The sequence below is a fragment of the Aythya ferina genome, assembly GCF_964211825.1.
Source record: "Aythya ferina genome assembly, chromosome: 19".
NCBI classification, from domain to species: Eukaryota; Metazoa; Chordata; class Aves; order Anseriformes; family Anatidae; genus Aythya; species Aythya ferina.
The window spans coordinates 10,549,248-10,568,100 of NC_140309.1; the positions used below are offsets into that span (position 1 = coordinate 10,549,248).

An 18,853-nucleotide genomic window follows, 5' to 3' on the forward strand; every position below is an offset into this window, starting at 1 on the left:
CATCCTGCATCTGAGGCTGTAGATGAAGGGAAGACCAACCATAACGATGTGCTACGCAAGGATACCGGTTAGAGCAATCACAGTGAATTATGGCATGTCTTTATATGAAGATGACACCACCAAAATCATTTTAAGTCCAGACCAAGCATACATCTGTGAGCTACTCTAAAATTGCCTATTCTGGTGCAGCTGCACCACTCAGTTCCCCCCAGAGAAGCCCCATGCCTCCAATGAATTAATTCATGGCATTCAGCAGCAAGTAACAGCCAGTAGTTGGCAGCACGTTCCCTCTACCTCAGACACATGCCTTGGGGAAATCTCTCCTGGCTGGCAGAAAACTGCATCTAATGGTATGTTAAGAACATTTTTGTTCTCTTTCTCTGCAGTAATCAGGATAAAATGTTAGTGTGCTGTGCCTGACTCACTGTCATACTGGGATATGCTTCTTCCAGGAAAGCCAGACAGAGAAGATGAGCCGGATTTCCCTGGGTTACTGACTCAATGAAATCCCTGGCTTGTCTTCTTTTGTGTTATTACAGCATTAAAATATTGCATGAAGTGAAATATATACTTAATTTTATTTACAGTGAAGGAAATAATTCCTTCGGTTGTGAAAGAGTTAATAAGGAACGAAATCACACACAGTCCGTGTTAAAGGTTAGAGGAATAATCAGTCATTTGAAAAACACTACATAAACATTTTTCCGGATGCAATTTTCAGTCCAAGGATACATTTCCCAGTAGAAATCAGCAGCTAAAAAGGAAATCATTTAGTCTCCATAAGTGCCAAATTGTATCCTGATTTTTCCTGGTCTGGCTCGACTTTCAAAACTAGTGGTTCAACTTCTGCAATCTTTCACCCAATGACTATATAAACACATCCTTATAAGACAGACATAATCCTTGGGTGGGCCAATTTATGTTGGATTATGAAAATACTTAAAGTACAGAATCGTATAATGACTGTTGTCCTTCGGTTTTTACTAAACGGAAAAGAAAAAAAAAAAAAGCTAATACAGACAGTCTACGCTGTTCTGAAAGGCAGTCTGTGACATTCTGCTTCTGCAACTGTGTCAACATCTTTGAAGGTAATTAGTTACCACTAAATCTATTATTTAGTTATCACAAGCTCTATTTTAATGACACCTAATGTGACACACATCTATTTTGAGCTTTAACATGCAGAAAAGAACCCCCCTGGCAAACTGGCTGCATCTCCGCGTGGTCAGTTCCCACACAGCGCGAGCGCTCGCCGTACCACACAATTGGAGCGAATTAAGTTGTTACGCACACCAGCCAGAAAAACAATTCTCACTCTTGAAAATACTTTGGCTACTCTCTGTTTGGTTAAAGGTTATATAAATAGTAGCTTTAAGAAGGATGAAACAATTGTCATACAAAGCAAACAAATTCATTTGTAATTTATGGCTGTCCAGTACACATATACACACAACCATGTATAAATGTATACTTTCAAAAAATTATCTGTTCCTGCACATTTATATTTTCAGCAATGTAACTAAGAAACAATGGAAACTTTTATTCTTCATGGAAAGGTAAATTCTGTTTTTTCACTTCCCCTCTGAAACTCTAGAGTTTTTACAGGCAACTACAAAAGTCAGCAGGCTAAAGCCAACAGTATCCTATCTTCAACACTTTGCATGTGGTAGAAGGGAACTTTCCTTTCCCTCCAATGTATAAAGTTATGTGAAAGAAGACATTTTTCTAGTCTACAGAGAGTAAAGAATAAATTATAGTGATAAGATCTGGAAAAGTTTGGTTGGAAGTTAAGAGATTTTCACATCTGTGTCTACACATCTATGTCTTGGGAATAATGTATCTCGAGTACCAGTCACATAAAAATGCAAGAAATTGCTCCTTTCTCAAACACAGCAAAACCATTCATTGTACTTATGTCTACACTTTGACCAGTAGCTTATAGTAGTGATCTGAGTTAGCAAGCTGCAAAGTTTTCCCGTATTTCGAAATACGGACCATTCACTGTGTGTATATGTAAAAGGACAATAAATACTAACACGCATGCAATTCACCATTGTGTTATCCACTCTGAGCTAAAGTAATTTGGCAATGCTGTTCTAACAAACTGAGCCATACTGCAGTCAATCTGCGCACAGCACCATGACGCTAACTACTGCGCCTGATTTATATCCCCACGAAGCCACTGCCCATCTCTCCCTCAGCTTCTCGGGGCTTCGGATTCACCTTGAGTACTTTTCCAGGCAGGCTCTGACATTGTGTAATGAACAATAGTCCAACGTCACATCAACAGCATCTGAGAAACTACTCCTTTATTTAAATAAACCTGATAATGGTACAGCCTTTTACAAACCTCGTACAGACCTCATGCAGAACACATGCATGCGCCCGACACCTGGAACACAAGAAATTGTGCTGCTTGAAATGCTTTCAAGAAGCTTTGCGTGTCAACTCAAGATAAGAGAACGGCTGAAAAACAACAGCCATGCAGAACAATCCTTGTATGAACGTAGTCCTCTTTTATAATACAGCTGCTCAGACAACATAAATACAATGCACACGTTAACGCACTCTGCCAGAGTTTTTACTCCTATGAAACAAAAAAACAGTATTAATGGCTTAAATTATTTCAGTCTAACACTTTCTTTCTAGTTACCTAGTACAATTTAGGATGTATTTTGAAGCACGATTATATTATTAACCCCTAATTCACTTTCATTTCAAAAATAAATCCCACAAAAAACAACACATATTCCACAAAATATCAAAGAGTAAACAAAAAATATGCACCCAGGTCCTCCAACTATGAGGACTTAAGTGCCATTCTGTGCAACCACCTTAGGCATGCCCACTTTATCCTATTTCTTGACATGAGAAAACATCCAAACAGATCCAATGCAGCAGAATTGCACCAGACTTGCTAAGAAAGGCCCAGCACCTCTTTGAACCATAAAAGAAAGGATTTTGTTTAAAATCAAGAATTTCTGGTTGACATATTTCACATTCCTTTCTCATTTAAAACACTTCGCTATGAAGGCTGCCATTATTTAGAAGTGAAGAAAGAAAAGGGAATTTGCCCCATTTCTCCCCACTCTTCACTTTGCTATTGTCCCCTGTATCTATTTCCAGGAAGCCATATTCATTAGGGTTAATCTGCCTACTAAATGAATAAACAAAGGATTTCTCTGTCACTGAGAGGCCAGGTGAGCTGATATCATCTTCTAACACAGAAAATCATCCGCACAAATACAGCGCAGGAAATTACCTGCTGCAATCCCACACCTGGGATCATTTGGCAAGTAGCTTAGTAATGTTGAGTAGATGACTGAAATCAAACCAATTATATTTTTAATGCAGATCTCCTATCAGCAGAAAGAAAAAAAAAAAAAGAGACACTTCTAACCACGTGATGCAAAAGCCTCAAATGTCTTGAGATTATTATGTATACCAATATTTTAGAAAATTTACCATACAAAAACGCTACAGGGATTGGTGTGGTTGAAGTAGACTTGCTTAGTAGTGACAATTACTTACAGCTGTCCCCAGCAGTGCCCATGCTGCTGTGTACTTCAAAACCACAATAATTCATAAATTGTTGGCTTAGGAATCTAACAAAAGATGCAAATAAATAAATAAAATCCAATTTTGGTGCAAAAAAAACCTGACATGAAACAGCACCTAATATGCTAATACAAACCTACACATGCAGCCCACTGCTCAGCCCCAACTGCAAGCTTTGGTGGTTATCACATCTCTGGCACGCAGCACGGCAGATGCAGAGTTTCAGAGATGCCTTGTGTACTTGGAGAGCTGACACCTGAAGGATGAGTTTCTCGTGTAAAAGCAAATGCTGAGAGATATTATGAAGAGGAATTACTGAGATTACAAAGATGAGACAGGAACAAAGGATTAGATGTAACCATACGGACCTGGCACGTGTTATGGCAGAAAAGGAGCCGATGCAGGGATTGAGAGCTCTGGGAAATGCTGCGTGCTGTGACCAAGGGGGAAGATGAGCTCAGCAGCTGCAGTCGGGGCCCAAGGAGCCGAGGGGTAGTTTGGAGTATCAAGGAAACAAGAACGGGAAAGGTCACAGGATTCAAGAAATGAAAGGAGTCATGCCTGTATAGAAACATGTAGGCATGAAACCAAAAGTTCACGTCTCAGCAATGCTGTGGAGGAAGAAAGGCCAGGGTTTGAAGCCGGCCTGGATGAATGGTGCTCCCAAAGCTACACAGCAAAGGGCTCCCTTCCCTCCCGCAAACACGGATTCTTTTTGATGTTCCTTATACAGCAAGCATGAAGAGATAAATTAAAATTGAGAACCTAGAGAGCTCTTTGATCCTACTCCCTGGAAATATGTATAAGAATATTTTCTCCAGACGTACTTTTGCTATATATGGAAACCAAATGCTGACTAATCATATAAACCTTATGGTGCCTAAGCACAGCTGTAATCTGCAGCAGAACACTGTCACAATGGCAAAGGAAAAAGTGGAAAACTAAGAAGTTAGCTGTGGTACTGAGAAAGAGGAGAAAACGGTGATCAAAGGCACTGGAGGCCAGACTAGACAAGAGGGAGAGTTTCTAGCCGGCTAGGTTTTAAGATACAAGTGACATATTTATGACTTATTCTTGTATTACTGAACTTTAACAGGCCAAGTAATGACTATCCATTTTCCAAGTTTATAGAAAAATGATTCGATAGGAGACCTGCTGACTCAGGACAACAGAAATAGGATATAAAAGTCTGAATTTTCGTGCTTTGGTCTACAGACAGCTCCAGTTGGTAGCGAGATAAAGCTATTCAGAGCTGTTTTATCAAAGCACACCCAGCGTCTCGGCTGGGAGCAGACACAGCTGCCAGGAAGAAGGCAGCGAGCTGCAGGGCCACCGCTCCTCATGTGCCAGAGAGCCCAGCTCACAGCTAGCTGGGAGACCAGAGGGCAGGGAAGCTGCTTCTGCCCCCTGCCAGCCTGTGCCTGGTCAGCACAGCATGCAGTCGTATCGTACGCTGCCTGCCCAGCCACTCCTGTCCATGGGAGTACTCCTGCTCCTGGGAGATCATTCCATGATAACCTGGAGATAGGAAACCAACTTCCCTCTGAAGGCACAAGACAGATGGAACTTGTATCCTCTTACGGGTATGTCAGTTTGTGGGAATGGGATTGTTTCAGTCCCCAAACATCACAATGGAACCTCTTAGAACATTTTTTTTTAACTTTACATTCTTAGCTGCTATGGCTTTGTGCAGACACTTTCGCATTAAAGATGTCTGTGAAAACACATAAATCCCTTTCACTAATAATTAAACATTGGACGAGAACGTACAGTGTCACTAAACCTACTTCAAAATTGGAGTAGCAGCTTTGAGTAAATTAACCTCAAGATAAACCTCTACAATGGTATTATTTTATCTTAAAATCACTTTTTGAAACTAAACCATACATTAACCATAGCAAGAGTGACCGCAGATTTTAGGGAAATCACTCCACTATACGTGTGAAAATCCCGTGGTCTTGCCATTGTGTGGTTTGGAAGCCTGTGTTCTCTCCATTGTCTCCATCACCTGCAGAAAATCTCAGCAGGCTGCTGCTGGCACATGACCACCTTACATGTGCTTCGCAGGGGCACATTAAAGACACCACCTCAGTCCAAGATAACTAATACAAATCATTATTGCTCAATGCAAAATGTCAGATTACAGCAAGATGTAATAGGGTATTCCAGTCTGGATTAATTACTGGAGTTCATCAGCCACTTACTTAATCCCCAGTACAAGCAATAGGAGAAATCCAAACTTGAAGAGCAGCATCAGTTCTTGCTTTTTGCTCATCTTAGAAGAGCTCATCAGTATGGCATACCTAATTAATGCTTTCAATAGGTGTTAAAAATTCCTATGCTGCAAGGCAGTAAATGCATTATGAGCAGGCAAAGGCAAGTGGCTATAGTTTAGAAGCACAAAGGTGAGATAATGGCCTTCCACATCACTGAACTGTCAACCTCACTTAGCATAAAGCATTGCATCTGGAGATTTCAAATCATACAGCCGTTTAAAAATATATAGAATGTTAAATTAAATGACAAACACGGGACATGTCACCTTTTAGAGGCAGAAATGTAAAACCAAAGCATATGTTCTCCAGCTATATATTTGCTTCGGTATCAACAATATTTTTGTAACCCCCTTACTTTCTTGTCTTGGCTTTCAGTATGGAAGGATGGACATACAAGTTACAGCTCCTTCACATTATTTCTGCAATTACAGGTCAATCCTTTGCTAGTTAAATAAATGAACAACTCTGGATTTAACTCTTACAGAGAGTCTAGATGGTGGAGACAATGAGGAAAAACGTCTACAAGCTGTCAGGGACGAGGAGTAGTTCTGTCTTTTGAGCTCTGAGAGGAATGTGCAAATATCTAACTCTCAAATCTACATTTACAAACAAATCCTGCAGCCTCTGCATGTGTCAGACTCCCACCAAACCATGCCGAGTCCCACACGGTTACCACACAGGAACAGGCTCAAGCTCAGCTACGCTGACCGAGGGCCTGCGATGTCTGCAAGCAGTTTATCTGGCTCTGCGTGGCACGGAGCCTAAGCTAATAAACTGTAGCTGGCTCCACGCAGAGCTAACTCGGGGCTCGGCCCTGTGGTCTTGTCACCACTGGAGCTGGAGTTCCCCACGCCGGGGCTGCCGGCAGCTCCGTGGGGAGCCAGGCACGGGCAGGGCCCAGGGAAGAGACCGAGCCCTCAGTGTGAGCACCCTCACCTGCCTCAAGGCTGCCACACAGCCGACGTATCATTGCACTTGATTCACATTACATCACTTTAGAGCACACGTTCAGCACTTCATGGCATGCACAATCTTTCACTGAAGTGTGATTAAAAGGCTACAACTAGGCCAATAAAGCTGGATTTTATTTGCCCACTCCCAGCAATGAGGGAAGCGGTGCCTGCCCATGACATTAAACAAAACATCGTGCCCGTGATTCAAATTCTTTCTCAACTACCAGCTATGTAAGCTGATCGGTTAGAAGCTGTCGTTTTAACACACAGCAGGGCAGCACAGAGAAGGAGTTATGGTGGGGTACTGCATCACAGAGCTGTGTTTGCACAGCCCTCCTCACCCCCATTGAAAAGGATTTTATAGCAGGAGCAGTATTGGATGCTAACAATCAATTAACAGTCTCATTAAGCCTCGATTCAGAACATCTTCAGGTATGTGGCTAAGCATTTTCCCGAGGACCTGTTTCAGTGAGGATGGGCTCTTTATTCACAGGCACTGCAAGACTAGCATGCACCACCCGCACTATGAGCTTTTCTCACAAGCCACAGATTCCCAAAGTTTCGGTCACATTTCAGTGGAGAGAAAGGAAAAGGCATCAGCAAAACTTTGAAATAAAATCATGAAATAATGAAGCACTGCTTGCAGTTTAGCTTATTGTGCATGAAAGTTTAAACTTTGCTTTCAACCTCGGTTTTCCAAACATGCTGTCATTCACTATAATATGGGTTAAAAATAAGAGAAAGCGAAGATGAAATGTAAATGATTTAAATGCGTGCATATGTTCTTTTGTAAAATGCATAATGCATCTGCAATGCTTTTCCTCATATTTTGGACACAAATCAAGGGGGAAATGGTCCGCTTATGATATAGTGAATTTTTTATCTAACTTCAGTGGTAAAATGTGCTTCCATGTAAGTGTTTCACTCTATACTGTTTGTTGCTGGGTTTTGTTTGTTTGTTTGTAAGGAACAAATAAACCAAAGACTAGCAGAGCAGCATCCCATTTGGTCTCCAAACTTGTGGCAATCTTCAGTTTGTTAAAAAGAAATCCACAAAGAACATGAACAGCCTTGCAGAGGATTGTGTCTTGTGGTCAATTCCTGAATCTGACGGTCGACCATGATAAAGAGAACGTTACACTTACTTTTAAAGCATATTTTAACCGATGGTCAGGCAGCATAACACGCAGTGATTTGCTCACCATTCATGCTGTAAACAATACAGGTCAAAACCTAAAGAGGTAATTATTCAGGTAATGCAAATTCAGTTAATGTCCTGCTAGCAAAGAGCTAACAAGATCTTTACTACATCCGCTGCTTCTGCTGCTTCTATCTTTCCAGAGGCTGCCCTTCCTGGAGTGGTATTGTCAGGACTAGAAACCACTCCGAAGAGTCCTAACAAGAGGAGAGGCTGTGAACTGCAGAGTCTGCATTTCCTGCACTGCATTTCTCCCGTTAATGGCACTATAACTCAGCGCAAAGGAAAAGTAAGACAAGAGACAATGACAGCAGCCGGTCACCAAAACGAATGTTCAAACCCAACCAGATACTCGCGAGCAAGCCTTCGGCCTCCGTGCCAAAGCCTAGCAAATTCTGTGAATTGCACAGAAATACAGGTGGGTTGCACGCAGCCAGGGCCAGCCGCATCTGGGACAAAAGCCCAGGCAAGTGATCGCATGTAGGCCCCGCTCGCTAGCAGCAGATGTGAGCTCAAGGGAAAGCAGCTGTGCTGGATGCCCCGACGGTTGAAGCTGCACCATGCACCCGGCACAGGCAGCACAAACGGTTGCCCACTGCTGGAGGGAAATACCAGGCAAGAGACTTGGCAAGCCAGGGGTTTCAGAAAAGAAGGGCCTGGACCCCTCTTGACCTGGGGACATGGGATTTTTGGTAGGGCTATTACAATCACAGAGCTTATAAAATGTATTTGGAAAGGCTTTTGTGTTGGTTTTGGGATAGCATACGAAGGCCCCAGGAATCCTCTCTGAGGCCTTAAATCTGTGGCCAAACTCCAGCAAAAACCATATGTTAGTCATATTACCACCTTTTTCTTTTCCCTGTTCTTGCTCCATTTTAAAGGACCACGCCCTGTGCAGTAAACCAAAGACAGCCTCAGGGCAAGAGAGGCTCATATACCACTTCTCTTATCTGGAGAAATCCTGTGCTAATGATGTGAATAATCCCAAGTCTGCTTTCTGTCATTTACTGACTGTGACCTGCTTGTTTTCACCTTTACAAGGGGAACAGCACCGTACGGTTTCTGTGGTTTTGTACGCGAAGTGCTCGGCTTTACGTGCTCCCTCAGACTGAATTCTTTCTGGAAGGAGGCGAGCCCCAGGCAGGCTGTCCCAGTGCTCAGCAGCATAAGACCACGATGCTCCTGTGTGCAGCTCCCTGGCTGGGGGCACCAGCAGCAGCTCTGGACCTGCAGATGGAACGGGTGGAGGAGGACAGGGACAATTGGGCCCCTGCCACCCCGCTCCCACCACCACTTGCCCCCGCAGCTGCTCTGCGGCCACCGCTCGCTGGCACCAGCCTTGGCTCCTCGCAGCGCTCCACCCACAGCTCCAGTGCTAGCACCCAATTTAGCTTTGGTTCTAATAAAAAGTGAAAGTTAAAAGCAGCACAAGCAGCAGATAAAGCGCTATTAAAAACTGCCTGGGATCAGGCCAGGGATGGAGTCCAAGGCAGGGGGAGGAGCAAAGGCAACTGCAAGCCGACGGCTATTTCACGGGATTGGATAATTAAGAAAAACAACATATTTTCCATCTTTTTTTTTTCTTTTTTTTTTTTTACCCCTTACTTTACTGAGACAATAAAACACACACAAGTAAGTACCAGCAGACTGTACTTCAACCTAGCTGTAAATATTTCCAGCTGAGGACATCCCTACTTCAGTGAGGAGCCTGAGTGAGAAGGCAGTGATTAACACATCCTCAAAGGATCAAACTCCACCTTAAAAACACATCAAATGCCTGGCTAATTTATCATGCCACATAGTTCAGTTTTATGTGACATCTACCTAAACCCACACTTCTGCTCCCTCATCAATATTACACTTGAATGAACAATAGCTAAAACATGCTGGGTTTGGATTAACAATGGTGAAAATAGGTGCATATGCTGACAATACGCTAAGAAAAAACATGTGAGGACTGGTGCTCTTGTTTAAAGCCACTTCAGTAGAGAACCAGATATACTCAGGGTAAAGAGTCTTTGTAGAGAGCTTGTGTAGTTTTTGCACCGTGAGCACTGGGTTGAACCAGATGAACACAGTTTTCTCCAGCTCGCATTATTTAATGATTCTATAAATATTATAATGTTATCTGCAGTATGAAGGAATACAAGTGAGAAGAAAATCAGAGATTTAAGGGAGGTTAGGTTTACTCAGGAATATCTAGCCCTTCATTTCTTTGGAGAAACAGACAGACATTGTACAAATGTGCTGTTCGTTACTGTGATGATATTGCAAGTGCTTTCTGGTACAACACTGGAGGCCAAGCCCGTAAGTGCACAGCTGAGAGCTCACTGGCTGCACAGCCAGAGCAGCTTACCTCCTCTTCCTCAGTTTCTCCTTCTTTTGGGGAGGCTGATTTTGATTTAAAATATAGCATTATCATCTAACTTGGGAAAAAAATAAACATGCCAGGACACCTTTTTTTTTTAAGCTATTTTTATCTGATAATGAAGAGGGAAATTTAAAAAATGATTCATTATGAAACCAGGAGATATTGCTTAGTAGATGCCCCACCACTTCCAAGCATCTTTAAAAAATAAACAAAAAACATTCTTCAAGACTGCTTCATGCCCAGTTTGACACCTACAGATCTCATTGTTCGGAAGAAGCTATCACAACCAATACAGTATTAAGGTGGTTGCTGTGCTCCCGGGCTGTGGACATCAAACCTCCTGGGTATTTGGCAGGCAGGAGGAAGCTGAAAGACAAAAGGAACAGCCCACAGGGCCCTGAGGACAAGGGCTGGAACAGTTCCTGAAAGCAGGGGAGGACAACTTGCAGGGTCTCAAGAGGCCCAGAACTAGCAAGCAATCAGCAGGGTGACAAACTAAGTGTCTGACAGAGACGACGGTCCAGACCAGAGAAGATGAAACAAGAAATAATGAAGCACATTTAGAGGTTTTTCATAGCAAACATGGAAAACAGTGAGCAAAAACTACGAAGGGTGGCCTAATTTAGGGAATTGTTAAATAGGGACATCTCCTTAGCATAAACTGGAAAACTTTCTAAATGAGAGCTTTGCCTGAAAAATACTGACTTTAAAATTCATGTGCAAGTGGGTGTTCAAACATTCATCCTTTAACTTGCACATCTAATAACACTTTTAGAACATTTCAAACAGTCTAGATTAATAGATGAGCATATAATACCAGCTTACAAAAATATTAAGATTCATAAAATGATTCCTTTAAGTACCGTATAAAAGGAACATGTCAATGAACATGCTTCTTTGCAAATAGTGCACAGTGCGTTATTTCTGTGCAATCCATAAAAATACAAGTACAGACACCGAGGTTTCTGGATCTCTTGTAAGTTTAACAGTAGCTAGGAGCTCTCAGATCTCAAGCTATAATAAATATTGTATCCTACAGGAGCCCATCGGGAATCTCAGCTCATGTGTTGTTCCACAGAAGATTGTGGTGTCAGATATGATTAGAATCAACACTTTCCACTTATTCTGAGCTTTAAAGCTATCTATGCAAAACATTAACAACAACTGCTAATGAAGGACAATAAAAGGGTACACAAGACAATCTTATATTCAGAATGAGCTCCTGATATGCAGAACACTGCCGTGAGTTACGGACTTTTTCCCCACAGATAAACAGGAGACATTTATATGCTTGGAACAGACCATGCCCTAGCACACTGCTATTTTTCAGCTGACAAGCCATTATGTGAACTGAAGGTGGCTTTCCCAGCTGGAAGTTAGTATGTAACACTTAAGCAATAAGACACTCCACTGTCTGCATTAATGGACCACTGGTACACGCGTCAAGTGGGTTGTGTGACATGAGAACAACTGTCTGAGCAACTGGGGGCTGCACCAATGACCATTAACGTATTCCCTGGAGCCCTCCCTGTGACTAACCTCCATATCTGAAGAAAAATCTCATTATCTGGTATTTTGATATTACATTGCTGAGGTCACGGTTATGCTGTCACCTAGCTATGATGTCAACGTGGAAACTGCTGCTGTTATTGTTTGGCAGAATCCTGTGGGTTACCAAAAACCACATTAGCGAGATGAAGAAGGTGAGCAATGATTGTGAGCACCTTGAGTAATTTACATTGCTTACAGTCAGATTGAACCTAACACAAAAATGTCTAGAAATTGCTGGATTTTGATTTTCACTTGTGTCTGTGAAATTAACTTGAATGTAATGCCTTTTTCTTCTCTCTCTCTCTCTCTTTTTTTTTTTTTTTTTTTAAGCTAATGGGCACAGACACGTCAAAGAACAACCACCTGAGAAAAGCTGAATTCCTTCAACTGCTACCAGCTTCCTCAGCTAAACCAGAGGCAAACTGGGATGAGGAAGAAGTCCCCTTCATCACCTGCAGGGTGCCAGGCTTGAGAGCCCCACATGACCACATTCTGTTAACTCCAGAGCTGACAGGCTAACCCAGCTACCACCATTATAGGGAGGCAAAAATAAATCACTGCAGATTGATTCTGCTGCCGTTCTGTCACTGACCCATGCACTTCCTCTTCAGCATACTTCTCCTGCCTCCAGAAAACACCCACCAGTGTTTCAAGACATTAATGCTACTCCATGTTTCCCTGCAGCTGAGTCTTTTCCCAAGCCAGGCAATGATCCAGCACCAAGTGCCCAGCCAGTAGTGTCAGGTCATTTTAGTTTCTCTTCACATCTTTGTAGTCTATAGGGCATAGCTGTTTCGAGATGTAATCATGTATACTGCATTGGCATCTCAGAGCCTGCTGAAGTCATTTCTGTCTTCAGGCCCTCTTCAGAAATCATCAGATAACATTTTCTCAAATTAGATAAACTAGTTCAAGTTGAGAAAACTCTAGGTACCAGAATTTTGTACTGTGTGGCTCACAAACACATACACGAGCAATTATTTTGTTAGACACACAAGTAAGATGGAGGGAGCACATGCAAGTGTGCGATAACTCATCACTAAAAAAACAGCTGAGTATATCCCACACGTTATCATTAGCCCGGAAATACTACCAAAAACATTTTTCAAATAAGTAACGTAATAAGTGTTTTAAATAGGTATATTAATGGAATTTGCTTGGAAGTTGTTACAGGAAAGAATCACAACTTCAACTCGTTTAAATTTAAACTGACAGAAGGTAGAAGTAGAAAACACCAGGGCTGGGTATGTCTTTTTGCCGTCACCAAGCAGGTGATGCCCTCTAAGAGCAGCTTGTTATCCGACCATTATTAAAACCCTGGCTGCTGTGAAGAATAGACCGAGGGCCAAATCTCTTCCTTGGCTTCAAAGCTCGGCATTATACTCAGAGGATCGGAGTGCAATCGCTATCTGCAACAACAAACTACCTTTATGCCGTCCAGGTAATTACAGGTTCAGGTCAAGGACTCCAGACTGTATTGATTACATCTCTCCACAGGAGCACCCTGCAGCCCCGGCCGGCTCCACTCAAGCAGGGCAGCTCAGGTATCCGTGACGCCAGGACTCCTCGGGCCCTACCAGCGCCCGTAACGGGAAACCAGCGAGCGCTCAGGCCTGTCAGTTACTGCCTGTGGCAATAAGGACAGCCTGGGAATTCATAATGTTGGTGACTTCATCTGCCAGCTGCATTCACACATCTTTACTACCTGAATAACTGATCTCCGCTACTCCGAGGCAGCACTTTCTGGTGTACAGCATTTGGGAATAAATATTTGATCGCACGTACAACAGAAAAGAGCTCAGATGGTTTAAGGTGTGACAGCAGAAGTGTTTATTAAATTCCGAGTGAGAGCATTGCTGGACAGTAAGAATTTGTCCCATGGTCCCTATCTCACAGGTGTGGTGATGAACAATAAAAGATCCTTTACAGGCAGAGGGAAGGGAGGTGAGGCAACCTCCCACCCCCACAAAACCCAAGCCCCAAGTCAGTTCTTCTGTTCATTAAACCCTCTGCAGGCACCAAGCTACCCATCCATGGCCAGCCAGTCACAAAGAAAAGAAAAGGGAAGTACTAAATTACAAGCCAACTTTAAGAGGGCATTGATTGAGGTAACCAGAAGAGAGCTCAGTATTGTCAATGCTTCATGCAACAGCAATAAACAATCTTCATTAAAAAATGATGCGTGCATCCCTAAGAAGCACAGCGCGTGCCAGGTTTAAGAAAACATAAAACGTTCCCCTTGCCCCATGCACAATCCAAAGAAAAAAACAAAACACTCAGGATCTTTTTCTTCTACAATTTCATTCATTGAAAGTTTTCTTGCCCTAACTTCTGTATTTGTGCAAATCAAGACAGAAACAGAGAACTCACTCTGAGTAGGGAAGGAAAAGGTTGATGCAGAGGAGCCATCAGACAGCTTCTTCTTTGTCAATGTTTTTCTACTCAGCTGACAATGCAACCGAATCATTACTTGACTGAGGAGTAACTATCAAAAACCTCTTTGCGTGAGGGAATAAGCAGGGTATTTAATAACCACACACAGGTTTGCACGGTTTTTAACAAAGCAGGGCTGCATTTACAGGTATGACTGAGCATACCTGAATCCTTCAACACATCTGTTGCAGTTTAAGTGAAATGTTTGCCCTAAAAAATGTGCAGTTGTGTGACCAGATTTAGGATTTTGTTGCAGGTCCTGATCACCCTTTCTCTAGCAGTTTTCTATTTCTGAAAGTCTAGATTTGTTGTTCTGTGCAGATACCTTAGCCCGCTGCACCCCTTTAATTTCTCCATTATTTATTATTAGCAGGGTTCTATCCGTTCTGATTTTTCTGGTGTATATGACACACATTATTCCCCTATAGGTTATAGTGTAAAACTCAGAAAAGTGCCTCATTCATCACTGGTAATATTCAATTACATGTCTAGGCAATGCTTCTGCTTTCTAGATTAGTTTCCATTATGTTTTAGATACCCTCAATATGCAAAAACTTATCTAATTCTAGTCACACCAAGGAAAGGAACAGCATTCAATGCATACAGGTAATATAAGGTTTTTAAGTCATGCCTGTAGAACACTCATCTGAAATAGAGCCAGGTCATTCTGAAATACACATTTTGTGTTGCCGTACTGATTTCTCTCTCAGGGTTCATTGGTTTAGTTGCATAAAGAGTGTGACCTTCAGCTGCAGCATCTCTTGCAGATGGGGCACTTAAAAGGCTTCTCTTGCACCTGTTGTCTAATGAAGTCTTAAATGCAACCTGACTGAAAGCCTCTCCCATCTAGCCAGCTGTCTGCAGCCACAAAATTTCTATCTGTGATCTCTGTATTCCCACCTCACCTTTGTTAAACCTGATGCAATACGCCAATAGCCTCAGCATATCTTCAGCAAGGATGGAAACAGACACACGAGTGCACGTGCCTGCTTACCATACACATTAAGCATTTATTTGCTATGCAGACAAGTCTTTCTTTTGGTGTATATTAAAGCTTCCTGCGTTATAATGCTTTAAACCCAATGTTGTCCCTTTAACATTTCTTACTGTGAATCTGGAGCAGCATCTGGAATTACAGTTAATTTAATCCTTGAGGGTACATTCTCTCTATGATGCGTATGACTGAAGTGTGTGCATTGAAGAACAAATGTCCAGTAACTTTAGGTGACTACATTTTTGCAAACTTTTCTTAAAGATTTAATTAAAAAAAAAAAAAAAAAAACACACAGGGAAGATTATCTTAGAAGAATTGTAAGTACGATTTAGATAATTATATTGAAATCTACCTTTTTTTTTTCTGATGTATCCATGTAGTCTTTATAGATGAGTGCCATTACCCTGAAAATGCTATTGCAAATTGTCATGATTGACAGAAGTATTTGAGTTCTTCACTTTTTTTAAAATGGAGGTTTTTTCAAATGACCTTGTGAGAGTATATTGTTGTTAGTATGCCACAGTTTTATGGACACATGTAAAATCACATTTGAAAAAATGTACAAATATCTTATTAAATGCAACGACAGAGTTGTCACCAACGGGGGAGAAGGAAGGAAGCTATAAAGAATGGCAGAAGAATAATTAAAGATGATAAACATGTACTTGAAATCTTTTGGTAGGAAGAACAAGTGATGGAGTTAGATAAGGAGAGGCGCCACGCTGGTTCTATCTCTAAGCAACAGGCAATCAAACAGCCAGATAAGCATCTTCATAAAGTGCAACAGACTCAAATGCATGGGTCATAACTGAAGAATCACTTCCTGGTTCAGCTTAGGTAGTAAAAATTTATGACCTACTTAAAAAAAAAAAATCCTTCCAACCTAAAAACGTATTTTCCAATAAATTTGTTTTCCATAAAGAATGCAAGCCACTTAGGGCATGCCTTGGTAATAGCAGGAAATGAGAATATTTACAGTAGTGAGCTATAATATAAAATATGCAATGTTGCACATGAACATTTAAAATAAACCTTTCCATGCACAGCTGAGCTTAATGTAGTTTTCCACACATCTCAAAGGTAGGAAGAAAAGAAAGCAATCTAATGTGCTCTTCTTTCTGTTGTTGGGCTCTGTTACAAGAATCACATAAAATTTCAAAAAACACTGCACATTTTTTCTTGCGTCTCTTCTACTCCGTAGCAGAATTCACGTGCCTGTACCATCTCACATAACCTGGCATGTCTATCCTTAACACAGACCAATGCTTTCTGCATGGGAAAGGACTAAGAACCAGGCAATATGAAAACTGCAAATAGATGCTAAAGTCCCTGAATCAAAAATCAATTCAAATCCAAACTGCCTGGCAGTGAAGTTAAATAAAATACTGCTATCAGCATGTCTCTAACAAAATCCATGTATTGTTTATAAGAAACTTATGAGGTGTTACAATAAAATTGAGTCACTGCTGTACAGTAAATATATTTTTAGTGTCATAACAATGTATACAATTGACTTTGGCAATTTTAATATGGACACACATGTTAAATGCATTACCAATAGAGCTTCATCACATTCATATGAGCCATTTCACTTTAAGGCCCCATCTATACTATACGAAGGGTTGTTTAGCATAGAAGAGGTATGGTCCTATGTGGTTTATTGCTTCTAGTGTCGTTGGAGCAAAACAGTTTCAGAACACAGCACAGTTACAGAACAGTTGTATACCACAATTAATATGTATCCCTGCTACAGGGAACTGTACTGCTCCATTCACACTCAAGGAAAAAAATACAAAGAATCCCCCACCCTGATAACCTAGATGTCTCTATCTGTATCAGCTGGCACAGTCACACTGATAGCGAAGAACAACTATGCCATTAATCAGTCTGAATCTGAAGTGTCAGATACACAGACAGAAGCACTCCTGTGATTCCAGCTTGTAACTTCTAGGGGTAATAGACAGGGATGAACTAGTCCAAAAAAAAATCATAACTGATGCATTTATAATTTCTTATATGTCAAATAATTATTTTCAAAATTATATTCACATATACTAAAACAAATACAATTCCCTTTAAGTAACCAGCATCAGATGTCTGTCTAAGCTCAATGTGAATTAATTTAGCAAGTTTTAAATATTTGAAAATGGAATTTAGAATGACAATCCTCAATACCCAAAGTAAATGTAGTTATTACTGAACTCAGATATAAACAGACCTGAGAAGTATCCTCTAATACCCAAATAAATTAATTTGGCAAACAATATAGTATCTTGGACTCAGAATTTATAACTATAGCAAACAGAGTCTGGAACAGGAGCTTTTATTTTAACTCTCTTTAAAACAACCTTCAGAAATCACTTTCTGTATGTGTTACAGTCTCCTTTTACAGTTTAACCTCAATCCAATCAGCAGTCTCCAGGGATTTTCAAATCACTAAAGATTAAAATCCTCTCTGACTTGACTGTTTGACTAATGCTGTGTGTTTAATAATTCTACTTGTGAGAGATTTTATTTGACAAAATCCTGCTGTGTGGAACCTTCAGACGCTATACAGCTGTACTAAAATATAAAGCTCTGCTGTCTTTGGTTCTTTATATAGACTATACCCCAGCACTGAGAAAAAAAGAAGAAAACTTTATAGTACATATATTACTATGTTGATATTAACGTAACCACTGTAGTATTAAATTTACACACACTCTTTTAGAGCAGAGTAGTGAAAATGCGACTGTTACACAAACATTAGTTAAACTACCCTGTTGTCTTGACTATTCACAGAAATTAATTACATTTATGATTACATTTCAATGAAAGGTATTTTGTAAATGGGACAGAATTGTAATATTCTATGCTTTAGGCACTCATTAATAAAAGCATTTCAGTGTTAGTATTTGCAAGTGTTTTGCTTTTTAGCTTACACATTTCTTAGCATTCCACAGCTTATGTTAAACTTCATGTAAATATTGTGTTTATATTTTATGACAATGCTGTGACTTCAAATTTGAGTGGTAAGAGGAAAAAAGTCATCATTATTTTAGCCTTCAGTATATATTTGTATAAGACAGCACTTACTCTACAGCACAGCTGAAAATAATGATAACCTTTCAAGTATATAGCATTAATTAGTAAACATGCTACCAGACAAAAAAAAGACAAGATTGATGAATGCCTCGAATATCAAAGAAAACAGAAAAATAAGCGTGTTTCTACCTGAGGTAGCATCAATCACTGTTGAAACTCCTCTGCGATCAGAAACCGGACGTGATGACCCCGGCATGCTAACAGGTTCTGAACGAACTGGCTGAATCCTAAATGATAAGTTACAGTTACCACCTTGGTCAAAATCATTGCTCAGACGGCTACAATCAAATCACAAACCTGAAACAGCCAACCAATCAAATTTTGAAATCTGCCAATTTTCCTTCACTTTGTGGCGCCAAGGTATGGATAATCCATCTACAGACAGATCAAGACCATGCACAATGTGAATATCCCTAAATTATGTCTCAGATGTGA

The 18,853-nt window shown here is 40.9% G+C and overlaps 1 protein-coding gene across 12 annotated transcripts in view; it reads right to left on the reverse strand.

Annotated features, from left to right (window-relative positions):
- BCAS3 (BCAS3 microtubule associated cell migration factor) overlaps positions 1–18,853 on the reverse strand; it is a 353,584-nt gene that overhangs the window by 169,651 nt on the left and 165,080 nt on the right. For all 12 annotated transcript variants that reach the window (XM_084492825.1, XM_084492820.1, XM_084492814.1 and 9 more), the window contains one exon: positions 18,548–18,645. In XM_084492825.1, coding sequence (XP_084348951.1) covers positions 18,548–18,645 — 98 coding nt within the window. The remainder of the gene's footprint in view (positions 1–18,547; positions 18,646–18,853) is intronic.